General features: G+C 41.3%; 1 protein-coding gene across 3 annotated transcripts; it reads right to left on the reverse strand.

The window, feature by feature from the left end:
- Nucleotides 1-3,839: 3,839 nt before the first annotated feature.
- Nucleotides 3,840-25,892, reverse strand: eeig1b (estrogen-induced osteoclastogenesis regulator 1b). 3 transcript variants are annotated; one of them, XM_079179753.1, is made up of 12 exons: nt 25,733-25,892; nt 25,102-25,402; nt 17,074-17,194; nt 16,836-16,865; nt 15,598-15,714; nt 15,469-15,515; nt 14,840-15,000; nt 13,955-14,047; nt 11,899-12,112; nt 9,174-9,295; nt 9,016-9,085; nt 3,840-8,920 (listed from the first exon to the last, which is right to left on the reverse strand). In XM_079179753.1, the coding sequence occupies exons 2-12, from the start codon at nt 25,245-25,247 to the stop codon at nt 8,875-8,877; spliced, it is 1,167 nt and encodes a 388-aa protein (XP_079035879.1). In that variant the 5' UTR covers nt 25,248-25,402; nt 25,733-25,892; the 3' UTR covers nt 3,840-8,874. The 3 variants fall into 3 exon arrangements, with proteins under 3 accessions (XP_079035879.1, XP_079035878.1, XP_079035880.1); XM_079179752.1 differs by having other exon boundaries at nt 15,469-15,710; XM_079179754.1 differs by lacking the exon at nt 25,733-25,892 and having other exon boundaries at nt 25,130-25,232.
- Nucleotides 25,893-27,706: the final 1,814 nt, after the last annotated feature.

Below are 27,706 nucleotides of genomic sequence, written 5' to 3' on the forward strand. Positions count from 1 at the left end.
AGCTCCACCTGTATCCAGGCCCAGCTCCACCTTTATCCAGGCCCAGCTCCACCTGTTTCCAGGCCCAGCTCCACCTTTATCCAGGCCCAGCTCCACCTGTATCCAGGCCCAGCTCCACCTTTATCCAGGCCCAGCTCCACCTGTATCCAGACCCAGCTCCACCTTTATCCAGGCCCAGCTCCACCTGTATCCAGGCCCACCTCCACCTTTATCCAGGCCCAGCTCCACCTTTATCCAGGCCCAGCTCCACCTGTATCCAGGCCCAGCTCCACCTTTATCCAGGCCCAGCTCCTCCTGTATCTAGACCCAGCTCCACCTTTATCCAGGCCCACCTCCACCTTTATCCAGGCCCAGCTCCACCTTTATCCAGGCCCAGCTCCACCTTTATCCAGGCCCACCTCCTTCACATCTCAGCCCTGCATCAAGCTGCGCTACACTAACAGCCTCCTCTCCCTGAAGCTCTTTGAACTCATCATCTCATCAGTATTTGGGCCTTTCATTCTACTTTGAGTTAAAACAAACAACCTGCAAACAGATCCGCCGGTGTATCGGTTTAACGTTAACGAGTGACCGCGTGAACTGAACCGGAACACGGGGGGGCTGCATGTTTCATCACGTTACGTTTTTTCCTCCTAAATCGCGATAATGATGACAGTCCACAGAGTTCCGCATGCAGTGCACGTTAACTTAACCCAGCAAGTCTGAACTGTAACGGTACTTAACATAACTTAAACTTTAACAGAGGGAAAGACGGTGTAGAAATCTTAACGCTGATTAGCCAAGACTCGACACGTCACATCAAAGATGTTTTATGTACATCACCTTTTCTCCTCGTCTCACTCCGCTCTGAGAAACGCTGGCTGGCCAGTTGACCCCCCCCCCCCCCCCCCCCCAAAAAGTAAAAAAACTCTACGGATCTACACGATTCACGTGGATGATATATTTTGATTCAAAACGGCGAATTTCGCCGAAAAGCTACAAGTTTGCAGGTATGAATAAAATTCTGCATTTCCCCTCGCGCCCCACCTGCAATACCGCCGCGCCCCACAGTTTGAGAACCACTGCTGTAAGTAATCAATAACATAAATTAAAAAAAACATAAATAAATGATCAAATTCTAAAAGCAACTGGCAGCCAGCGGCAGCCGGGATCTGTGAGATGTGGTCATGTTTTGGATGGGCTGAAGGTGAAAAAGGGATTTCTTTTTGTTGAGACAATTACAGTAATCGTAGATAACAGTGTCAAGATTTTTGGGAGAAGGAAATTGTCTAATCCTTGAAATGTTTCTGAGATGATGAAAGCAGGATTGAACTATTGATGAAGATGTTTGTTCAAGCTAAGGATTTGATCTAAGAAAACACAACATTTTCATTGGGCCAGAGTGCCAAGACTGTTTGATATTTAAGTGTTTGCACCATCTTGACCTATGACCAATATTTCTCTCTTATCAGCATTAAGCTGCAGGACATTTTGTAACATCCACATATAGATATCATGAAGGTAGTTTTGCTGGTTGACAGTGTTCTGATGGTTCTTTGCAGGGTCACAGCTTAGATAGAGTATCATCAGTGTAAAAATTGAATTTGATTTGAAGTCTACGTGACCTACAGGGAGCATGTAAATGGCAAAGAGAACTGGACCCAGCACCAACCCTTGGGGCACCACTGTGAACACGTGTTGCAACTTACCTGTCATCACTGATACCAACGCAGGAACGAGTGTCTTTTAGGTATGACCTAAACCATTGTAGAGCAGTCTCGCCAATACCGTCCAAAAGCATACAAAATGGAGTAATGGCCAGCATCAGCTGATAGCAATAAGACCTTTAAGACCTTTAAGACCTTAAGAAGAGTAATTTCAGTGTTTTTCTCTAAAACCAGATCAAATCTTTTCTTTCTCAGCTAAAATCTTAGCTTAAAATGGGAGCTTAGAAATAGGTTTAAAATGGTTAAGATATGAAGAGTTGGCCTTTTTAAAAGTCGCTGAACGGAGCTATTTGACCAATCACTGTACACCACTGTCACTCATGGTTGCTCTTGAGCTGGGAAAGTACCTACTCTGTGAAAGGAGCTAAAAGGTCCCTTAAAACGTCATTCTAAGAATTGCAATAGTTCCTCTTATGGTGTGCACACAGTAAAAATGTGGGGTCTTGTTCATTTCGTTGACCAAGGCTGTTTGAAACCCTCCAGTTTCACTGAACATTAAACTCTTTGAAGAGTCCTGGTGGTTCCAAACCTCTTCCTTTTCACAATGAATGAGGCCACTGTGCTCCCAGGAACACTTCCCCTGACGCCCTGATCTATGCTGCGCCACAATGTTATTGAGGTCTACAGAGAGTTCCTTAGACTTCATGGCCTTTCTAAACTATGTCCAATCAATTCAATTTGCTGTTTTCACTTTATCATAAAGAGTAATTACGTGTAGATTGATGGGGGGAAATGGCAATTTTATCTAATCCCATTTACAACAGAATACAGTGTAAAAAGTGAAGGGGTCTGAATACCTTCTGAAGCAACTGTATGATTATAATTAGGTTTAACATTTCAATAGGCACTTTAATGTGAGGTGCATGGCCACCAGTCATGTGTATATGGCAGCGGTGGAACGTCAGGGCCTGCAAAGCCTTCTCTGCTGTCTTAAACAGAATCACAAAGTTAGAGCTATTTTATAATTTAATAATTTTTCTTAAATACACTACATGTATTATAATTTATAAAAATATTTTTCCCATTATCTTATCTTCTCATTGCACAGCTACTTCCTCAGTTCCTCAGTTGCTTTGCTTCCAGTGCAGCTTGTTTTAAGTAGAGCTTTTATCCAATCAGATTTCACCTCTGTGTCTCTAGGCAAGAAGAGAGGCCCGAGGCCTGCAGACTCACCAGTGAATCCATGTGCAGTTTAAGTGAATGGGGACGATATTATTGATTGTCATAGTCTTCAACCAATCAGATCTTTAGTTTGACATGTTGGGCGTATTCTTTGACGTGTCAGAGCCTGCGAGCTGGCCTAGCCATATGTGATTGGTCAGTGGGCTAGTGTGACATGTTGGGCGGTGACAATCCCAATATCTGCTGCCTCTGTGGAGCGGACATGTTCAGCCTCAAACGCATTAAAACCTATTCAAGAAATACAACTGGTGAGGCTCGACTGTCTTCACTGGCGTCCATGAATCGAGAAAGACTTCTAACTGGAACTAAAATGCACGGATGTACTGAACAACCGTGAGATTAAACTCTTTATTCACAAAGAAAGGAGGATGGACTTTGACTTTAAATAGTGAACAGCAGCTCTGGTAAATTAAATGCATTTGTTTTTACATCTGCAGTAGCTTTAATATGCTTGTTTATATATTATTATCTGTACAACTTGTTTTTATGAAGATGGAACCATTGTTACGTCCAATGTTGCTCTGGGGACATATTTAGCCGGTGCCAGTGTTGGCAACTTGGCGACTTTCTCGCTAAATCTGGCGACTTTTCAAACCCTCATGGCGAGTCAAAAGCTACTAGTGACAAATCTAGTGACTTGTTCTGGTGTTGTTGGAGACTTTTCTGGTGTTTTGACTCTGACGTTAAAGCTTGTACGTTCTGCACAGTGTGAACGAGCAGCGGGGGCTGCCGTGAGCCGCCCCAAAGCACTCACAGGCGGTCAGTCTCACAGAAGTCTCGTCAGAGAAGAGAGGAGACTCACTCTATCTCTAGGTGTTGAGCTTCATTTTTGCACGAAACAAATAATAACCGTAGCTGTGTTCCAGCTGCAGGACAGTGAAGGCCCAGCTATAAAATGCACGGCCCGCCACTGATATATGACCAATGAATAACTCCACATCAAATACAGAATGATGATGCTTCCAGTCTTTACCATTTTATTTGGTATGCATGTTTGTGCAAATCATAATTCATTGCTCCTCAACACTCACATTACGGTTATTAATAGGATGTAAATCTCAACTCTTAATAATAATAATAATAATATTTTGATTTTCTACAGCGCTTTTCTAAGTACCCAAAGACGTTTTACATAGGGCAGAGACAAACAAAAAAAACAAAAAAAGAGACAGAGGAGCAAACAAAACAAACAAACATTTTTGGTAAGTGGAGAATGGGTCATGTAGTGGAGGGTAGGGTGCAGGGTCAGCAGGTGAAGGCGAGTTTGAAGAGGTGGGTTTTGAGGGCTTGTTTGAATGATGACAGGGAGGGAGCCTCACGGATGTGGATGGGGAGGGCGTTCCAGAGGGGGGGGTGCAGCAGATGTGACTTTTACATGTCTTTCCCAGTATTTCAATACAAAGAGAGAAAACATTTGTATCTATTTTTTTAAAATCATCCATTCACATGTTTACTTTTTAGGACAACACAAGTAAGGACAAAAAGGTGTTTCCTTAACGTATTCATGCTAAGAGAAGTTTTATATGAATATATAATTCTACTAAAGTGTAGATCCAATTTGATAAGCCTCATTTGAATTCAATAATTGTTCAGTTAAAAGTAGTGTCTATATTCTCTCCATCAAGAAAGCCTACATATGCAAATGAAATCTGAATCACAGCTACAAATACAATATAATCCTGATCTAATTATGCTGCGATGTGTGTATTTTCAAACTATCAAAAAAGAAAAAAATATTTTTACCGCATGCAAAAAAGATTTAGTTGTATGATTGTTATTAATAAAGTCACAGGTTACACATCTTCAGGTACAAAGAAAATAATTTTTTGAAATATTGAAAAAACAAATCGCAGTAGTAGACCGTTCACCAACACACCCTCCAATAATACCCCATCTCACCATACAATATCAACTATATATCAACTTTGACATATGATTAAGTACACATCTGCATCAGCCTGCTGGTCTGAAAATAAAAGGAAAATAGATTGAATGGTTACATGTGTAGCCATGGTTCCCACATACTCCATGTGTACAGGGGGGGACTGGCTCCATTCATACATACGAGCAAATTCATTTACAGATACAGGCATGACAGTGGGGGATTGGAAGATGACTACTTTTTATGACTAAGTACCGTACAGTATAAATATTCCTAGTTCTAGTGCTTCAGTGTGGATGGCAATGGAAAACTGTGACTGAGCCCCATGTGACACCCCCAGTACCGCTATGTTCACCAGTTTAATCCTACATGTATGCGGTATTTACTAGAGATGCACCGATACCAATACTGGTATCAGGTATCGGTCCGATACTGATTCAAATAGCTGGATTGGGTTTCAGTGACAATGGGGCCAATCTGGCATCAGATACGATTATTTTAATAAATAACAATTCAGTACATTTATATCTATGTATATATTTGTTACATCTTAACACATTTAAGAAAACAATGTTTAAATCAGGCCTGATGTTGCCTTACGCATAAAGATTGATCCCAGTCTCTTCCTCACAGTGAGGCATACAGCTTATTGATTAAACACTGGTATTGGATCACTACTCTGTATCGGTCGATATCCAAAGACCAGGTTCGGCTATCGGGATCGATATCACTGCATCCAGTATTTACCCAGTAGAGGGCTTGGTGGAGCAGAGCAAAGTCGAACATGCATGTCCTGCATGCATGTGGTGGCACATTCACACATAACATGAACAAAGACATGAACACACACACACTGCAGAATGAGTCCTGTGGGGTGAGCCTCTTTACTGTCAGTCCTGGTTCAATAGGGGCTTTGTGCTGCTGCAGCTGTGGGACTGACGTCACTACAGCCAACAATGATACTTACAGTATCATTGTTAGCTGTATTCACAAAGTGACACACAAACCATTCAACTATTGCAGTTCACTGCAGCACCCTCACAAAACAAAGAACTGGCAAAATAAAGAGTTCTAGTTGAAGTTACCTTAAAGCTGCACTCTTTTTAAAATATGAACAATGGATCAAAATACAGTTTGTGCAATGTTAAATTGGTCACCCACAGCAAATTGTCACCAACTCTGCAGTTCCCATCAGAGCTTTTTAGTCTCTTTAAGCTCATCGTTTTGGTTTTCAGACCCACAGACTGCTCTCATCAACCCAATCTCAAGCAGCAATGATAAACTGTTCCGCAGCAAACAGAAGACAAACACGGTTAGAGACTAGCTGGTGAACATAGTGGAGCATTTAGCAGCTAAAGAGACAGATATTTTCTCAGGAGTTGGTGGAGACCAAAAACAGAGCTAAAAGAGAGAGAATATTGGCAAATGAAATGAAAGCTGGTGTTGCTCTGTGTCTGCTGGATGTGTAAATAGTCAACTGTTTGCCCACTTTTAAATGTCATAATATGTCAATGTTGTGTTTACTGCCTCTTCTGCTGCTAAAAGCATTAATGCAGTTCTAAGTAACTTTTCTAGGCAGCCTGCCGTAATGTAAAACATGTTATAGCCTGTAGTCTGCATTCTGGACTCAGCTAATCTGTGTGTACTTAATGTGTGGCAGTTAATCTGTCCAAAGTTTGAAAGAGTCTGTGGTGAGCATGCAAGTATATCACCAGAAAATCTTACTTTCCTGATTAGTTTAAAAGAGCATTTAAGTTCAAAGTAATTTGTAAGTGCAGAGAATGGACGGCTACATATGGCCAGCCATATGAATACATGCTTTGTGTCTTTGACAGATTCACCAAATTACATTTGCACTTTAACAAGAGCATTTCAATTAAACAAAAACTCTCATATGTCATTTTAGACAACTGTGCAATCTCCATTTCCTTTCAGTGGTTTTAAACAAGTCTCAAAGTGCGAACATGTGCAAAATAGTATATTAAGTATGTAGCGATCACATGGCATCAAAGTCTAAAGAGGGGATAAAAGCTTATGTTTCAGTTGCAGACTGATTTTGTCTCAGTCTGTCTGGAGGACGTGTGCCCTCAGAAAGAGACACTTATGGCTCTTGTGCTGCATTTGGAGGCTTCTCATCAACTCGTAAAGCCTTGAAATGATGATACGATAAAATCAAATGAAACCATATTTGACCTGTATGGACATCAATCAACGGTAAATCTATCACAAGAACAGGACCAGTGAAAAATCAAAAACACTTTAGTTATTAGCTCCAGCATGGTGTCGGCTGTTACATGTATTACTATTTATACATTATGATAGAGAAATCCAAGTTATATGGATATCAACTGTTTGCAGTCATCCTTGTTTTAAAGTGGGTATTATGGTCTGTCCTGTATTTTGCATGCTAATCAGGTGGTTCTTCCGAGTGATAAACTCAGAAATGTTCAGTTTTACGAGTTGACGAGGCCCGTCTGAACGCACCATTATTTCAGTGTTGCACTACAGGCTATTGTTCAAGTAATTTGTGCACCAAGCACTGGTCAAAGTTTCACTGGATGTTTCAGACTGGTCCCTTGTTCAGTAATGCAGGTAGGAAATCCCTGCACGGTAAACAGGTTACTGCATAAGTCAGTGATATATTCAAAGATGATTTGTCTGTGTTTTCACTTCATTCAAGACAATTTTAACCTTTTGTGCACCTAAAATATCTTATTCAGCATTAAGATGTACTTATCTCCATCCTCTTATGTCACTTCTGATTGCAAAATATATATATGTATAGAGTGTATTTCTGATTAATTTAATGTTATCTTCATTGAAAGAAACAGTGCTTTTCTTTGAGAAATAAGGACATTTCTAAGTGACCCCAAACTTTTGAACGGTAGTGTATATATATATATAGTGTATATATATATATATATATATACAGTAAATATATACAAACAGTAAGGGTGATCAAGGTCAGGCAGTGTGCTGGACCTTGATCACCCTTGGCTGTTTTTGGACCTCAGTAAACAAGAACTTTGACCACCTGACTGAAGCTCGTTGTGTTTCTGAGCCATTACAACATCAAATCTTTTTACAAAACATTTTGCACATTTTCTGTAGAAAACATCTGGCTCACTGGACTAGGCTGGCTTGACCCACACCCAATGAAGAGGAAGTTATTTTCACATTACAGTAAATCCTCAAATGAAATCCGGTGCTTAGATTACAGCCGAGAAAAACAGACGAAGCCACTGGTATCTGTACATTATGTCGTAGCTCTGAGTTTCTCCTCTCAACAGAAATACTCTCACTAGTCTCAGGAGGGAAGACGCTTTTGACATCAAAATGAAATTTGACATGAATGCTCTCAAACTAAAAATGTACAATATTAACATTCCAACAAATGTTTTATGTATGTAAAAGATAACAACATTGTTTCACAATCAAAATCTGAATTCCTCCCACAGAAAACGTATTAGTGTTGATTTTCAACTGCATTAGGCACCTTGGCCTTCATGGCAGCTTCCACAGCTGCCAGTATTGCTATAATGTAGCACGGCAAATGTGTACAAATATAAGGACAACTGAAATGAATGTAATGTGTTTCCCATCTGGGATAATGAAGTGAACTGAACTGAATGACCACACAATATCAATATGAAGGAGTCAATTCAGTCCTTTTAGGCACCTCAAATTCCTGCTGTTAAAGTAACTTGTCATTAATTGCTTATTTGTGTACATAAATTAGGTTGAAGTATTCCCCCGAGCAGTGTTTTAATGTAACACACATACGTAGAGGACATGTTAGATCTGCATCAACAGCTAACAACCAGAAGTAGATCAGAATATTACGTAAATGTCCTTACAAGATAATATAATATAGAAATAAAGGCCTGTTTTTTTCTTGATTTGAGGTAAAAGAAAAAGAAAAGAAAAAAGGAACGTCCACTATTTGAGAAAATACATTCATCATATGTTACAGATCTCCCATCACCTGACTAAATATCGTATAAAAGTTCCATATCCATTTCATAGTAGTCTTATTCCAAGCCATGTGCGCTGAAGACAAGTATGCACATAGAGTCTCAGACATTCGATGTGTTAATGTCTCCCTCAGTGAGTCTCGATGACCACCGGCTCAAAAATACCAGGTGTTCCTCTGGGAAAGCACAGAAACACACGATCAGTTGGGTAACAGAAAGTGGCTCGGTAAAAAGATCCAGTAAATGAGTGAACCTGTTTAAAACGGCTTACCTGTTGGAGAGCTGTGTCCCGCTGAGGGCAGTGGTCCCATCTTTGCTGACAAACAGTCTCAAGTTGCTGTCTGAATGAAAACGAGGAGGAGAAGTGACCACTGTGATACACAAACGTAGAGCTGAAACTACATCCTGACAACTTACACTCGGTCCCACCTTCATTGTTGCTGCTGTCAGAAAAGTTCTGACTCTGGACAATCTTGTCCACAATGTCGTCTGCATCAATGCGGGTGTCGTCCACACAGCTGGGCTGCCTCTCCACAGTGTCCTTCTTTCTCCTGTTGTTGGACAAAATAAAACACCAATAGAGAGAAGATTCATATCTGAAATACAACATTCTGCAAGAAGCAGAACCGTTACTGCTTCATACAGCAATCCCTCATTTTAAAGGATAGGTGTTTGACTCACATTTGATAAATACTACAGCTGTTTCAGGAAATCACTGAGCTCTTGTAAAAAAATTAAATATATGTTTGTGAGCCATTTTAAAGGCCTTTTAAATGCTGGCAGTAAGAACCAATGGGTTTGAGGCTGAACACAAGTGAGAGTTAACAAGTAGACCTTCCATCTGGCCAATAGCTGGTAAACAGCAGCTCATAACAACGTAAGGCATAAGTGTGTTTACTGTTTTATTTTCATGGAGGCCTGATCCATCCACACATCTCTTATCTTTAACTGCTTGTGCTGATCAGGGTCGCGGGGGGGGGGGGGGGGGGGGGGGGGGGGGGGGGGGCTGGACAGATCTCCAGACTATTACAGGGCTGACATATTGAGACAGACAACCATTCACGCCTACGACTTAGAGACATTGATGAACCTACGCTGCATGTCTTTGGACTGTGGGAGGAAGCTGGAGAACCTGGAGAGAACATGCAGCTCCACACAGAAGGGCCGTCTAGCCTGGGAATCGAACCCAGGCCCCTCTTGCTTTGAAGCAACACCACCGTGCAGCCCAGGAGGCCTGATCAAATGTGCAATAGTCATAGCTTCGTAGGCTTTTGTTTCTTGCTCCTTTGGCCTTCTTTCTAGAGAGGTGCGCATGTTTCCACATCTCACTAATGACTTTGTATTAGTGCAATGTTATCATAACCGATTATGCACGTCAATATAGTTAAAGTACTAATACCACACTGTGAAAATACTCCACAACGAGTAAAAGTCCTGAATTCAAAACCTTACGGAGGTCAAAATATGTCAGTATTATCTGCAAAATTGATAAAAGTATTGATTGATCAGTAAACTGTTTCACTATTCTGTTTCTGGTCGCTGTCCTGTAAGAACCTCGTATCTCTACAAAGAAGAACTTCCCTGTTTTCAGCTTTGTGACGACGCATTTTCCAGCTGATCCAAGAGGCTTTTTAAAGAGTTTGTTTAGCTGAAGTTGTAAGAGGATTTTCTCAACACATAAAGGAACACTTCATCCTTCAGTTTATCACAAACATTCAACATCAACACATCTGGAGAGTGTTGGTTTTCACTGGACAGGAAGGGGATGCAACTGTCATCTGAAAAGTAACTGTAGAGGAGTAAAAACTACAATGTTTACCTCTGAGATGTAGTGGAGAAGTAGAAAGTACTCAAGTACCTTGAATAAGTACAAAAGATGCGTAAACGTACTTAGTTACATTTACAACTAAACAAGTGTCATCTTGTTTTCCCCTCCAGCGTGAGAAAGGAGAGCTAGAAACACCCGCTGAGGCCCATTCATGGCCGTTCTGTACATTCATGTAAAGTGTCCCGAGTGAAGAACATGTTGTTGGTCATTGTCATGGAACAGCCTTCTGCTACACAAGTCTGGGACATCTAACGTTATCCCACCTGCAGCTGGACTAGCTACAGTGAACCGACTCCATCATGTAGCAGATGTTAAGGACTGCAGTCTGTTGTGGGTGAAGGGTGGAGCCTGTTCTATGTTCACTTGGTAGCAGCTATTTAAAAGCTACAGTAGTCGTTGATTCAAGAACAATTGGTTTGACATGAAGTATGCCAGGCCTGTTCAATGTCATTTAGTTTATGTGCTCTAATGAAGTTGTGCAGCATTATTTGTTGTATCTAATATTTTGAACTTATCTGACAATTGGATTGCTGTCATGCAGGGCAGTCTTCAGGGTCATTTTGTTAATAGAATTTAAAATGTCATCTATTGCTCAACTAGAAAGGTGCACTCAGTAGAGTGTGTTTCCAGAAGCCACTGCTGTAATGTTTGATGGAACTAGACTGCAAGTGTATCAGACATATTTTCATTTGCATGTCTCACACAACGGATGTCTATCATTTTAATCAATGCGGATGTCCACCTGCTCCGCGCATCTAACGACTGACCACAACCTGAAATGTTTGAAAGTCTATTTTTTTAACAATACAGGAGGAAACGTGAGGTTGATGCCCAATGAAAAGGCAGTGAACTATAACCTACATCTTACAACCGAAGCAAAGCAGAGGGTGCTGCTCTCTCCATACGGCAACAGTCCTGATTCTTAATTGTTATTTTTGACTGACTGTAAATGGGAATAAACTCAAACTTTATACAATTTGAAGTCTTTACTGTGAGAGTATTATGGTCCAGTTGTTGACATATACGTTATATGTATAGTAGCTCCATGATAACAGCGCATGAAGCGGTGAGAATATGAAGCTGTTCCATTCTTGTCTTCGTACTGGTTGGTCTGAAGTCTGAAGTCCTTGCATGTGACCAACAGAACACGCCTCCTCCCAGAGAGGGAAGAATTCCTGGAGGTTTTCTAGCATGTAAGTTTACACATGCCTGAGATTCAACCTAAACCTTTATCTGTGTGATGGAGTTCAGACATGCCTCACATAGAAACCATCTTGTGACAGCAGGTGTGTTTTGTCAAAAGCGCAGATGTGTGTGTGTGTCTACCTAGAGGATCTGTTGGACATGAGAGCTGCTGCAGAGGGTAGAGGAGGTCTCCCTGGTTTGGTAGAAGTGGCTTGTCGGTGCGGCTCGGTGGGGGAGGAGGGAGGTAGCTGGGAGTGTTGAGCCAACCCACAGGAGACACTGCTGCTGGAGGACGTGTTCCTCTGGTGACTGAGGTCAGTCAGGCTGGAGCAGCGAGAGTGAGCTGTGCTGTAGCCTGGAGGGGAGGGGAGAATCGTCATTAACCCCCATTCCTCCCACTCTGTGTGTACAGTTATTCTATACTGAAATATAAACTGGCTGCAGGTGGGAGGAGCTTTCAACAATGCTTGAAGAACTTTCTTCCAAAAAGGGTTCTTAATGGAACCCGTAGTCTCATAAAGATCCCTTGAGATCCCTTTATTGAAAGGTCCTTTTAGAAGCAAAAGGAGTGCAGGAATGTGTACAGTAAGTTATCAATAACAATAAGTTGTCCCTCCGAGCTCCCTTACAGTCAAGATGACAGCGTCGATAGCACAAATGGGGATTCAACCAGGCTTTTACTTTAAACTCTCTCAGTTTAGTGTATCCCATCTGTCTGTTTTAAGATCTGCTTCTGTTGTTGCAATGTTGAATGTTTGTCTGTTAAACTCAACAATTCCTGCAAGATGGTCTTGCTGGTTGAATGTTCTTTGTGTTTCTGCTGTCCCCGTTATTGCTCTGCTCTCTGCTGTTATGAACACACCAAGCACGCTGGCTTCCCTTTAACCATTGAAGACATTTCTTGGAAAACTGTCTACTTTTCTCCTTTTTCCACTGGCCGCACCTGCATGAACAGCAACCAACACTTGATAGTGTTCTATATAGTGTATCCAGCATAGGGCCTGCTAGTCAGCACCACCCCTAGTGCAGATTAAATCAAATATATTTCTATAGCATAATTCAAACAACATGAACTTACCAAAGTGCTTTACAATAGAGCAGACAACAAAAGCATTAATCTAACAGGCAGAGATCAAGATCAAATGAAAGCGTAGCCTAATGCTAAACTAATAAACAACCATTTAGTAAACTATGTGCAATCAAAAGCCAAGAAACAATAATTGTGTCTGAAGTCTTCACTCTGAACCACTCGGTAGAAGGTCTGATGTGGAAAGTTAGTTTGTTCCACAGACTGGGACCCGCAACAGAGATGGTACAGTTGCCCCTAAACTGCCATCAGTCACTCCGTCAGCATCAGCCTCAGCCTAACTCCCTTCACCTGCCTCTTATCACCAATCAAGCTCTCCCTCCTCATCAGCGCAACTCTCCTCACCTGTTCAAGCCACTTTATAAACTCCTGCCTCTCAGTCACCCACTGCCAGATCATCTTCATGTCTACCCGTCCGTTTCTGGGCATCCTGTTTTTGGTTTCCCCGTCTGCCTGCCCGGTCTCGTTCCTGCTGGATTTCCACCCTCGTCTCTTGTCTTGTGCTTGGACTCCCTGTTGTGTTCTGGTAACGATTCCTATTTTTGTTCATTAAATACCTGCTTCACGCTACTCTGCGTTTGAGTCCTCCACCCCGTGACAAGAGTCTCAAAAGGAACTCTGAAATTGACGGGGAAACAGTCTCACTTCACAGGAACGAGTTAGAAACCTGGCAGCAGCGTTCTGTACATACTGCAGACATGAACATGAAGACTGACTGACTCCCATGTACAAGGCGAGTGGTTATAAAAGCATAGATTATTTGTTCACAATATTGGAATGATAAAAAGGGTTTTTACTTTCACCAAGAGACGCAGTTGTAAAAAGCCGCCTCTCACCACGAAATGCATGTTTGTCAAACTTAATTGAAGAGTCAAAGATTATTCCAAGGTTTTTTGCGTATGGTTTCAAAAACGATAACACATGTGGAAGTTGGGGGGGGGGGGGGTTTCAGTTCGTTTAGCATCAAGAGCTTTTGAGACATCCGGTCTTTAATGTCTGGGAAACGGTACATGGTGTTGGTAATAACACTCTCAGGTTGAAGAGCTTGTTCTATCAGAGCATCGCTGGTCTTAGCACGAGGAAGTAGAAGCTCCTGAGAAGCTCTCTGACCTGAGATTTGGCTGGCATAGCTGGAGCTGCGGAAATGACCAGTGTGAAAGACCTCATCTGGGCTGGACACACCCTCTCCCTCCTCCGGAAGCCCTGCAGATAACACAATAAACACACAGACCTGACTGTAGGATATGAATCAGAGACATTATCTGATCAATTCTGAAGACTATCAAACGGTGTCTGTCACTTTGTTATTAGTGGCATATAACTGTCAACAATTTTCCCTTTGATACTTTCAGTCATTTTGTTGTTTCACATCAATACTTTCAAAAAACAAATTCAAAATCTTGGATCCGACCCACGGCCTTTTGCTCTCTCCGTCCTCTTTCCTCACTATCACTGTCACACAAAGTGAGAAAGCTCTTTCCAGAAACACTGTTCCTGTGACCCATTAACACATTGTTGGATTTGGTATTTTCATGAGTTTTGTGGACAATCAGAAAACCATAGAATAATGACATTGTTATCCTTCTGTCATTTTTGGATAACATTCAGATATGTGTATGTTAAATTTACATTTAAAAAGAAACACTAGCAGTCATATGATCAGATCCCAGGTAAGATAACGTACTTTGAACCTACCGTCGCTACCATATTGTGCATATTTTCCTGAGCAATGAGGGATTATTATCAACAATTCAGGTGCAATCACTTTCAGCTTGCCCTCCACATCAACTTGTTTAGACAATCTGTTGGCTTGGTTACAACAAGTCTAACGGTCTGACTGCTCATGTTTCTTTCCCCATGACTTCCCTGTTACCATGTCACTCTGTTCCCAAATCTCATAACTGAAAACTACAAAAATAAGCAATTATAACCCAAATTGCAATGAGTTTGTTTAATCCTTCAATTCCAGTTGTTTAGAAAGGACACAGCAGTTACCTGAGCTGCGTACTGACGACTGTCGGAGTTTGAAGGCTCGAGGACTCTCCCCGATGCCCCCTAGTGGCTGCATGGTGGAATCAGTGCTCTCACCCTTACAGTCCAGCTGCAGGGTTGGGTCCTCGTCCCCAATGGAGACAGATTTGGTCGTGCTGGGAAGTCTGATGGTGAAAACACGGGCACAAAACAAACTGAGGACTAAAAAAGTCAGGAGCAAGTGCATGCTAGGATTCTAAAACCAAAGGAAAGTTAGATATTGAAGTTTGGCTGCTATTTGGCCCGTTTATCATCAAGGTATGTGACACACTGCTCATGGAAGTTATTACGGTACTTTAAAACACTTTGCATCAAAATCATAGTCCTTCTGAGTCACAACTCAAATCTGAACACAGTCATGATCGACATCTGTTTAGATTCAGTGTGGCGTACACTCTGAGGAAATCATCGTGTGATGTCCATCACGAGGCACTGAACGCCCGTAAATTCACATCATAGAGAAAAGACCAGAATCATGGGAAAACTGAGACCCCCTCCCCCTCAAAACCCTGGTTTTGAGGGGGAGGGGGTTGTCTCAGTTTTGTCTGAGGGGGAGCCCATAGAGTCACAATCACTGAAATAGAGGAACTCACGTTTTAAAGCAGGGATCCCCAGACAGCAGAGTTGTTCCAATTGTTACCTTAAAAAAAACATAGATGTTACCAAACCTGCTGATCGGTTGTGTGTGTGTGTGTGTGTGTGTGATTGTGTATTTTCCCTGCCTTGAGGATAGAGTTATCCTGTCGAATGTTTTTGGTGTCATAACCCTCGAGGATGCAGCAGTGAACTGTGGAGCCTGAACCAGCAAACTCTGCAATGTTGAGATCAGCAAAACCTAGCTGGAGACAGACAGACATGCAAACAGACAGACATGAGAAAACAACAGAAAAAGGTCAAGTCTGTTCCACTTCTTTTCTAGGAAGTGGATGAAGGGAAACAGAGTGACCCTATGTCGAACTCAATGACCTCCTTTAAACTCCTCATTCATGATTTTCTGCCCAGTCAGCACCGCTTCTCACCGACGTGTGTGTGTGTGTGTGTGTGTGTGTGTGTGTGTGTGTGTGTGTGTGTGTGTTTCATTGTTCATTCAAGTAACGTATCTTTTGCAATTTTTTCCCATTTGTGCTTCCAGTGAATCTGAAAATCTTGTTAAATTCATAAGTTTAGCAAAGTTGATTTGATTGTTTAGTTGTACTGGACCAAGTACGGCAACTCCTGACGAGTTCAAAACAAGTTCCTCTTCCTCTAGTCTAGTCTTAACTTGATTGTTGATTCCAACATCCGGTCCAGACTCCAGACAAAGGTATCTTGACGGCACAGGCCAGGTTGCCATTCATTTACTGTGGATATTCATGTTCCTAGAGGATGATTTCCTGAGCTCATTCATGCTCCTCAGAAGCTAAATCTTTTTCATTTTGGACATTCCATGAGCTTTCATCTAGTGCTCTTATCAGGACAAAATGTCAACTTTGTACAAAGCGATTGTCCTTTTTATTATGTTTTAACAGAAGACCGTGCAGGCAGACAGTTCCAAAGTTCCGTGACAAACACAATGTGGAAAGCTAAAATGATCCCTATCATCAGGGTGTGACATGACAATATTCTAAACTTTATTATGGAGCTCAAACAGCTGATACTTTAAACTACAGGACTGGTGCTTCAAGTTCAGCTGTTACTACACACGCACACACTGTAGTAAACACAGCGTGATCTGTTACTGGCTACTTCTCACACTCATTACCTCTGACTGTGCCCTGTCACATGCCGCTTTAACGAAGCCCTGTGATGTTGACATGGCTGATATTTAGCACAGCTTTTAGCATCACTGACTACTCAGCTCTATGAACCAGAGTTCACACGTCAAACACGTTCGCTAAACAGGTCTGAGCTGGATTAAAGATGACTGTTGATGTCTTATGTCATGCTGGTTGCTAATGATATTGTCAGAAAATAACCTTACCTTTGAGAAGGCCTTTCCTCCTTTGAGCTCCTGGAGAGATAGAGAGCACAACAGTCTGTGTCAGACTCATGAACATATACTATCACATCATGGGGAACCTGGAACAGGTGCTGTGGGACAAACCAGTTACTTTCATCATGCAGCGTATAATCATTCCTGCATTATGGGGGAAATGGCACTGTCTTTAAATTATGACCAAGAGAAGCAAGAGAGGTGGCTGCTGGGAATTGTCGTTTACCTTACGTACAGAGACCCGGCAGATGCAGGGGTCCAACACTCCAGTGGTTGGACTGGCACTCATTTTACACACAAAAGAGAACTTCTTCCTCCATCGAACACAGTTTTGCTGCACCTCCTCCCTACACACACACACACACACACACACACACACACACACACACACACACACACACACACACACACACACACACACACACACACACACACACACACACCAGATTAGACTGTCTGGGTGACAAACTTGTGTGAACAGATAGCTTGACAAATAAAACTCAGCATAAAAGCTCCGTACATGCTCGGAGCTCACGTGCTATCTGTGGAGGCTCGCACTATGGTGCCACGCTCGAGAATAAACTAAGCTTAAGTGTGTGTGTGTGTGTGTGTCTCGGGTTAGAGAGAGAGGCTGTGCTGTGTGGATTCTGTTCTGGGCATAGCTGTGGCGTGGTTGTTGTGTGAGTGGCCTTATCGTTAACAATATTAGCATAGTTAGTTGCATTAGCTTGCATGAAATCTTATAAATATGACATTATCTGTGCAACACCTCTAACTGGATGTGATGCGAGGAAACGATGAGTTATTCCTGATGAAGATGTCCTAACCCGCTCACCTCCAACCTCATGTCCAAATGGACGTTGACAGTAACTGACAGTTGATGAATATCGCTCTCTGTTACATAGACAGCTACATCGCTCGCTGTTTATCAGGGCAATTTTTCCACAGTTCATTCGCTGGAGTTTGCTCATCTGTGTTCACACCAAACGTGAAGCAACTTTTGCATCGCGTTTCAGCGAGCCGTATTCACTGTATCTAATAAACCATGTTGGCTGGTTTACTACAGCTGTATGAACCACAGTGAACAAATATTGCTATAGTTTAATTGCATGCCGAAATAACTACATAATAATGCCGGATTTTGAAAACATAGTGGATTAGTACTCAATAAAATGATCAAATCAAACCACATCTTTTGTTACTAGGTCCGACTTAGTAGCATTACCTTCTTGACTTTTACGTGAAAGTGACGCTTTGTTAGACATAAGACTGACGTTAGCTTGGAATTACATTGACGTATGACATGCATTTCTGAAAGAACCTTTAAAAAAACATAGAGGCTTCCTGTAACTCTTCTGCTCCTTGGGCAAAGCAGTGAACCTCAAAGTGTTCCATGAGATGTGAAGACTCCTTTCGCTGGAGAAATAAAGGCCTAAAAAGGAGTGTGCTCCTCATCTCTTCATTTGTGGAATTTTGGAGGCCCCGGAGGGAAATGAGGACTGATGGGAATGATCCAGCGTGTCCCTCCCTCAGTCTATCAGCAGGCTTTTCTCACTAAACTAATGAATACAGAGTGAATGTCAGCTATAACAGCTGAGATCAGGGAACTAATACTAAAGCTGTCAATAGGGTTTTTGAACTTCTCTACACTTTATTCCCTCAACACACGGGCATCAGCGTGCTTGGCTTGTCTTGACTTGGCCGGTAAACTCTGATGTTATCTGTCCCTGCGCAGCTCGTGTCAGATGAGCATTTCAGATACACAACACACACATGTGCAGACTTACTCTGACATGCTTGCTTTTCTACCACAGGAGTAATTCTTGAAAATATGAAAACTGCAAAGCGTCATTGAGGTTTTGTAGTGTCCCTCCCTCCCAATAAAGCTAAATTGAAGCTGCAATAACTTGCTTTTGGCAGCAAAGTTGTTCCTTTAACCAAAGCCACATAAGTATTCATTCGGAGTGCTGTTTGTGACAAGCTGATTATCTCCAACATTCACTCTCCTTTTAGCTCTGGACTGGACTCCACCAACTCCAACTGTGCCTGTCTGCTGTTTACTGCTGAGCAGATTAGTATCTTCAGGCACTTTTTTCCAACACTCATTTTACCTTTGTCTTCATCAGAGGAACCCTCCCACTCTGCTTATCTAAAGGGTGACCTGACGTTTGCAGCCCTTAAAACAACAGGCCTGGAGGCTGTCGGCTGCCTGGGAGGGGCAGAAAATGGCCAGACAGGTTCTGCCACTTCTTTTCTTACAGCCCAAGCTGCCTGCCTTCACAAACACACCATTGTACAAGTAGATACAAGCAATGCTTTCTCTCACAATGAAGCTATGCTTTTATAAGGCTAGGACACATCTACCAAAGGACTGGCACAGTCTGACTTAGAGATCAATACATGCTGTTTCATTTCAGGGGATATTGTTGGCTGATTTAAGAAATGATGGTAATCACCCAGAAAGAAAGTTGACAACAAAGATGTGGCTGGATTAGAGGTTAGCTTTTTGAGACACAAAACCGGTGTTGAGTGGTGAGATGGGCGCAGACAGGTTGGTGTGATTGGGCTCATGTATTGGTTAGTGACGGCTGAGTACATCGCCCATTGTTTGTTTTAGTCTCATCGTTCCACACAGATCTGATGTTTTTGTCTCTTTAGTGGAATCTTAGTAACAGGTGTTAGTCAAAGTTTCTTTTGCCTTTTGCTTCATCCATTAACAACAACTGTTCCACCTCAGGCAAGCACAAAAACCTTTTTGCATTATTTCAACTATTTCTTTTTTGTTCTGGCGTTTTTATGCACAAATTGAATGGTTGAAGTGAAAGAAGGCTACCACAATCTCCTGATGATTGTGGTAGCCTTCTTTCACTTCATATCTCAATCTCATTTAGATTTATGAAGCACAGCTGGTAATACTGCCATTGTGTGCATGGTTGGCTTTATTTGCTTTGTTTTAAGTCCCCGTCCACTCAAGCTTCACGGAGTAAGAATAGTTTTGCATTAGAGGTTGTAAACTACCCGACAGTAACTTCACCACAGCACCACCTTGGCACCACACAGCATCTGCACTTGTCTGCTTATATTCAAAGTGAATATTTACTTGTGTTGCCTGCATATCAATTCGTTTTCTAAGAACACTAAAGTTCTGCTACCAATGTGTTTGGGTTGAAAACTCCCACTTGATGAACTCTGTCCTCCTATTGGTTCCTCTGTCTTTTTTTCTGGTGGAAGAATCTGAGGAATGAGACCAAGTTGCAAATGGGCCTGATATACACACACTCATACAAGCAGACCCATTCAGACACACACACATTGACAGTTACAGACATTACATTTTTGATCTATGTGTTTTTTTGGTAACCCTTTATAATAACTACACACTATGAAGCATTAGTTACGTATGAGTAAACACTTAATTCATCATTTATAAAGCATTGTTCCTACATTAGTAATTCATTAGTATGCAGTTCATAACAACAGTTATAAATGTTTTATTCTTGATTAATAAGCTCGTCTATTATGTGTTTCATTATTGTGTTTTCATACTTTATAAATGATGGATTCCCCATTTGTAAATGAAGTATTATATATTACAAACCAATTATTAAGTAGTTGTAGATGATTAATAAGATCTTTTAGAAAGTGTTAGTGAATGATTAATAACTTATTTAGATTTACATTATTCATGCATTTAGATATATAATGATTTGATATGCACTAATGGTTAGGAACTATGTTAATATATGCTTTATAAACGCATATTAATACTGAAATTCATGATTAGTGTTACCGTTTTTTTGTGTGTTTTTTTGTGTTTTTGTCTCCGGGATTGGTTGTTTCTGTGGTTGGCAGGTATATTTTGTGCTGTTCTGTTTGTGAGTGGCATGTCGCATGTAACCTGTGTAAACTGAAAATAAAAAGATTGAAAGAAAGACATTACATTTGAGACAACATGACAGATAGTGCCTGTAATGTTTTTTGGCTGCTATGTTTGAGTGTGTTATTAGAGTATGATGTATAGGTTCTTATGTAACAATGCACTGACTTCAGTTAGCAGGTGTATGTCTAAGGTGGCAGTGGCTTCAAGGTTCAACATGGGATTGAGAGTGATGTATTGGCTGATCCCAAATATGCCAGTCTGTAATCTTGTGAAAGTGAAGCGAGTGTGAAAAACTACAGAATTAATAGAAAAGGGTTCAGTCAGCGGGGGTCATGGGAATTTTAATGTTGTACAGTATTACCTTGGAACATTAGCGAAGATTTATTTCAGCCTTATAATATGATTATCAGACCTGGAATCTCATTATTTTAGGGGCAAGGCCACAAGGCCTTTAGTGTTTTAGGGCAAATATTTAAGGGCACAAAGGTCAAGAAGCAGCTGGTTTTGAGTGCATCCCTTTAACCAATGAAGAAGCGTCTGGCGGAATCACCAGCATTATCTAGAGTGGTCAGGATCAGCTCCAGCAGCTGGAACATGGCAAAGCTGCAGCCGGTGTCAAACTATAGTCAAATACTAACTATACAAGTACAAGTCCATTTACTATTTCAACTGAAACACCGAAACACTGCATGAAATATCATTTATCTGCCATTGTTGACGTCGTATAATGAACAATGTCAGTTTAGGGGTATTGCTAATTTCATTGGCCTACTTGTGGCCATGCAAATGCTTCTGATACGTGCGGGTTCATTCTTCGATAGCCGATGCTGCCTAAACCTGGTGAATGCTTGGCCTGTGTGTTATTGTCGCATTGAATGACGTGCAATGCAATTCGGCGCACTAAACCGTCAGCTTGTTACATTAACCAACTTGAGAAATCATAATTGAGTCAAAGAAGTCGAGAGTCGTAAACGAGCGAAAGCAAAATTAAAGAAACAACGAAACATTTCTAAATAATGAATAAAATATATAACTGTCATAAAGTCATATTTCTGCCACTTTCCCACAACTGATTGTGAATAAACTGAATTATCTGCATGTAATGATTTATTATATTATCAATTTATATACTTAATTAAGGCTTCTTAAACTACTTGGGTGAATGATAGAGGCTAACATGTTGAGACTTGTGTTGATTTAAAAAAAAAAAAAAATGTAAATGAATCCAGTATCATGCGTAGAGTGCTTTTATATCTTACCACTGCATAAGAATCTTTTATAAGTATACGCAATATAATTGTGCTAACCTGTACGATGCTCTTACCAACTTTCCTCCTGCACTGACACGGAGAAGCTCGTCACTCTTTCCTACTCATCCTGCTCTGGAACTCTGGACTGTGTAGCTCCCTTAACATGGAAAAGACCACAGGAACACTCTTGGAACCTCTTGGCTGGATGACCTCACCCGTGGTCTCACCCATGGTCTTCATACAACCGGTGTGTTTATGATTCAATTGTTTACTAGAGCACAGTGTAAAATACTCAGTTACAAGAAAAAACCTGGATTCAAATTCTTACTTAAGTCAAAGAACTAAAGTATTGGCATCAAAATATATGTGAAGTGCCAAAAATAAAAGTCTGCTCATTATGCAGAGTGGCCCATTTCAAATAAAATATTTATGCTAGGCCCGTATCATTAAATACTAAATATTGATGTATTAATGCGTTTAATGTTGCAGCTGGTAAGGGTTTAATTACTTATTATATAATTAGACTACTACTGAATAATACATCATAGTTTATTAGCTGATTTATATTTTGTATTAAGAATCAGAATCTGCCAAGTAGCCTTACTAGTAACTAACGTTTTCAAATCAAAGGAGTGAAGTTAAAAGTACAACAGGTCCCTCTGATGTAGTGGAATAGAAGTATAAAGTTACATAAAGCGGAAATATTCAAGTGAAGTAGGCTATCTCTAAATTGTACTTACAGTAAGTACACTTACTTACTTGTACATAGTTACAAGAGCACTTCATACATCTAGCCTCTTCATTTCACTTTCAAAATGCACCAGATTGATGCATTTCATTTTAAAATGTACAAAATGTTTTTTCAGAGTAGCATGTCCCCGGAACCCTCTAGGGTCCGAGGTCTACCCACTACAATCTCACAGAAGCCTGTGGGAAACACTGCTATCTGAATCCATCTACAATCTGTGACGGATTCCCATCGATGTTTAGCGCTGGCTAGCACTGAATCGGCCCTGTTGAAGGTGAATAACGAGATCCTTCTCTGTCCACATTCTGTTGAAGCGCCTTCAAGGAGAAGTTGAACTACAGGGTCCTGTGTTGAAATGGTTCAACTCCTACCTGACAGAAAGAACCTTTTCAGTCACAATAGAAATTGCTCTTCATCGCATGCTACCGTTAAATGTGGCAAACCCCAAGGGTTAACTTGAGGCACTCTTTTATCTTCATTGCACATGCTTTATCACGTCTCGCCTTGATTACTGTAATGCCCTGTAGATGGGGTTAACCCATTCCTTCCTTTCTCTGCTCCAAATGATTCAAAATGCAGCTGCTAGACTTTTAACTGGATCAGACGACACATTAATCCTATCACTGTTTCACTTTCTTTTCAAGGGTGAGATCAATATCACTCTCATTCCTACGCGGAGTTGGAGCCTTGCGTAGCATACAGACTGGGAGCAGGGCAAGCACTTATTAATTAACATTACATGTCTCTTTTATTAATTAATAGTAAAAGAGACAATTTGTGGTTTTAGAAAGCGTTACCTTCTCGTCTACTTCTAGGCAAACAACAGCCAGGTTACAGGTACAGCTGAGCTTGTGCCAAGACCAGGACCTGTGCACACACACCATATCAGGCAACCCACTCCATGGCTGGAGACCCCCCACAGAAGTACTGGGCAGATTCAAAAACTGTTGTTTGTGAAGAAATGCTTACAACACAAACATTTTAACATTTCTGTTTGTACGAAATACAAGGAATGAAATACAAAGTGTTTATTTGCGAGCTTTAGAGGTGTTGGTAAGTGTATTTGTTAGCTTTGGAGAGAGCTGGGCTAGCTTTTTTCCCCTCTTCCAGTGTTTATGCTAAGCTAGGCTAACCACATCATTGACTTCAGAACCACACACACATGAGATTGATATTGACCTTATCTGAGTTACAGTTCTTTAACCATCATCAAAGTTACGATAGTATTGAGTGGTGATTTGCATACATTTCTTTATCAGGTAAAAATGTTGGTCCCTGCTACCTGGTTTCCTAACCGTACAGAAAAACATTATACTGGACATTATGGTATGCTCTAAATGGGTTAAAACATGTCAAATGTATGTTTGGTCCTTAAAGGATTGTTTATTATTTATTGCAGCAGCTGATTCATTTTGAGCCACAACTGTAATTAGAGTGATTCCTTAAAAAATAAATTAGAAAATAGAACAGCAGTCGTTTTTTTGGAAGCATTGTCCTAGTTATTGAGATAATCAAAATGGAACTACTAGTCCCTAATTCTTTGTAGTTTCAGTGCTTTTTTTCATGCTGAATGACTTAATTACAGTCGACAACCTCCGAGTCTGAAAAGTGAAGCCAATGCTGAAGAGCCTCAAACTTGCATTCTTTCTGATGGCCATCGAGGGGCGACTCCTCTGATTGTAAAAAGAAGTTTATGAGTCAATTAGCTCCACCCTCTCATGTCACTTTTGGTTGCAAAAAGCCAAGATGGCGACGACCAAAAAGTCAGGATGGCGACGACCAAAAAGCCAGGATGGCGAGGAGTAATCGACTAAGATTTTCTTTGGTCGAGGACAACCCTCGTGAACAGACCCTGCAGAGGTCTAGATGGTAAGAGAAGCTGGCCCGTTTGAATCCTTGCAGCAGAGTAAATGATTTTTGCTCCCTCAATAACTTTTCCAAGGAGCCCTTGGGCAAATTAGTTAACCTCAACATAGTCCCACAGAGAGGCTGTGACAAGACTGTGGGCAGCTCCCAGTGTGAATGTACGCCAGGGTGGAGCTGAGAAACAGCACAAAGAGACATGAGGGTGAAATAACAAACTGTGGTGAACTAAAGGTTGAACTGCAAGACATGCAGTTTCATACCAGTTTTACAGCCGTACCACCCCTTATCTGAGGTGGAAAACTAACAGAGGTCACGTATCCACTCCCTATATAATCTAGTCCCGCTCTACAGAACACAGCTTCAACTATTGAAATGGGAAAACATGTATTTAAACCGTGTGGAGAACAATTCAAGTGTTCCATTTAAAGCAGATTAACTTCAAGTGTTGATTGCATGCAATATAACGTTTCAGCAGGTTATAACAAGGAAGTGACATGTTGTTCTAAATACCTGGATGACAAAATGGCAAAGTCCCCACCATCAATGAGCCGGATTTTGCAGAAAAGCACTCCATTGACAAAAGGCACTGCTGTCAGCTCCTCCAGTGTAAAGTGCACTTGAAACTTGAACTTCTTCTTTTTCATCAAAAAAGACATTGTTCCCAGCTACTCATTGTATGATGATCACCAATGATCACCAGTATATATATATATATATATATATATATATATATACTGTAAGTGGATTTAAAGTGGAGGCTGAAAGTCCTGCTTTGCTTCAAGGTCAGTCATCTCTGAAGAACTGTTTAAACCTGGAATTGAAAAAAATACACTTTTTAAAGTTATAGCCACCACAAGATGAACTGGGTTTCATTTGTAACTGCGTGACAAGTGTGTGTTGCAGCGGTGACAGCTGTGCAAATCATGTGTTTCTTTCTCTCCCACATTTAGTAAAAGACACCACCTCCCTGCTGCCATAGTCCCTGTGTGTTTTATAAAGATTACACGCTGTCTCCATAAGATCGCATGTCTGCTCGTCTTTACTAACACGAACACGCTCCCGGTGCACATTTCTGCCACGCAAACACCGAAACCACTGCGGCTCTACAGCAGCCTTCCGCATAAACGTCAGCAAACCTTACCGTTGCGCCGGTCTGAGGACTCCTCACACGGAACCAAACGCTGCACAGAACCGCAGTCTTTGGCAGCTGTCTCGGTTTCAGTGCATCTTCACCAACTTTTCCCTCTTCAGCAGAGTTCACGAGGAGTCAGTCAGATCGGCTCCGTGAACGTCTCAGACCTCCTCACGGGGCCAGTTAGGGAGCGTCCACAAAGTGTGAGCAGAGGTGTGTAAGGAAGAGGATCACCTGGAAATCTAACAGAGAAGGTGCATGTCTGAACATGGCCTACAGCCTATGGACATACATGCTGGAATCAAATATGAATTACATAATTCACTGGTTCTAGTGAGTCTTTAGGGATTTTACGTTATCTGAAGATAGGGACAGGTACCGAAACCCGGTATTAAACGGGCCGGTGTTAAATTATTAAAGAGAGCAGTATTGATAATCCCCGACGTTACTGGTGTTTTTATCAGAACTTTTTATATTTTGGTGTAATTTATTATCACACTGCAGCGAGCATCTCCTCTGCTCTCTGTCGGGCTGAGCTCCTCCAACTACACACACACACACACAAGCAGACACACACACACAGACACACATTATTACATCCATAAACACCCACCGACTGCTGTTGCATCATTTCAAATTAGCCGGCAGATATGCCTAACGCTCTCTGTATTTTCCAATGTAACTTCAGTTCACATGTAAATATTAACGGTCTCTGTATCTCAAAATGGCGGCTGCATTGTGACCTTTAGATTGACACCTCAATTGACCTATTAGGAGCTTCCATATTCTGTCTACAGACTACAATAGCCAACGAGAGTCCGTGTTGAAGGACAGTGCCCGCCCCTCTTCTTTCTTGTAATGCTCGAGCCAATTGCAACCGATCGTTCTGATGACTCACGCTTCCTATAGCCAATAACGATATAACATATACAGATTCAGGGGTGGATTTAGAGGCAGAACGTGGACGTAACTGTTGAAACCACGAGTCAGGTCGCTGTGTTTGTGCTTTAAGTACAAAGTGTGGTAATTAAAAATGTTGAAGAATTTGTAAAGGTAAATATTGGTGAAATAACTTATAGATAACTATATGTCAATAAATAAATACGATTGTACAAGTGAGCACTACATCACAGCCACGTATGAAGAAATACATTGAAGAAAATATATTTATGGAAAGATCGCATCAACCTGGATTCGAACTCTGTCGAGCAAAATAGTAAAATATTCAAAAACGACGGAGCTACGCGATCCGCCACTTGCTTCTTACGTAGTTATCTATCAGCGTTCCCTGCAGGTGGCTGATCATGATCTGTAGAGCCCCGCCCTCGGTAATCTACAGAGAAGTCATGGAGGAAACTAGAGAGTTTAATTCTGCGTGGACGTATTCATTTGCTTTCACTGCCAACGATGCTGGCTCACCTGTATGCTTGATATGTGGCGAGAAATTTGCAAACAACAAAAAATGTAAAGTTGAAAGACGCTTCCAGAACAAACACACAGCATTAGCTGAAAGTATCACGCTGGAGATGAGAGAAAAAGAGCGATTCCTCTGCTGCAGCAAACTCTCCTCTTCATCAGAGTTTGATATCGTTATAACACGTAAAATAGCAATAAAATGTCAACAAGTGTCTTTATTCTAGTTCTATAATTTCTATAATTTAAAACTATAGTTTTTGTATATATAATATAACTATATATACAACTTTATAAGCTGTGACATCAAACAGCTTTTGCGGCTCCAGACACATTTTATTTGGTGGAAAATAGATGAAAATGTCTCTTTGGACAGTAAAGGTTGCCGACCCCTGGTCTAGACATACCCTAAGTAAAACATGTGTAAAATATTCATTTTCTGTGGTATTGTTATCAAATTTGAACTTGGACTAGGTAAGGCTTCATGCTGTGGTCCCATTGTGTTTTCCAGCTAATAAGTCCAGGCATGGGCAAACTACGGCCCGTTGGGCTTTTTAATCCGGCCCGTCA

Source organism: Pholis gunnellus, assembly GCF_910591455.1.
Source record: "Pholis gunnellus genome assembly, chromosome: 18".
Classification (NCBI taxonomy): domain Eukaryota; kingdom Metazoa; phylum Chordata; class Actinopteri; order Perciformes; family Pholidae; genus Pholis; species Pholis gunnellus.

Bases quoted from the DNA above. Each gene is read 5' to 3' on its own strand.
- eeig1b (XM_079179752.1), bottom strand. From the start codon at position 25,247: ATGTCTTTTTTGATGAAAAAGAAGAAGTTCAAGTTTCAAGTGCACTTT. The intron at 17,195-25,101 runs GTATTTAGAACA...GTGTGTGTGTAG, and splicing joins TTTGCCATTTTGTCATCCAG to GGAGGAGGTGCAGCAAAACT. The intron at 15,711-16,835 runs GTAAGGTTATTT...GTCTCCAGCTAG, and splicing joins GAGGAAAGGCCTTCTCAAAG to GTTTTGCTGATCTCAACATT.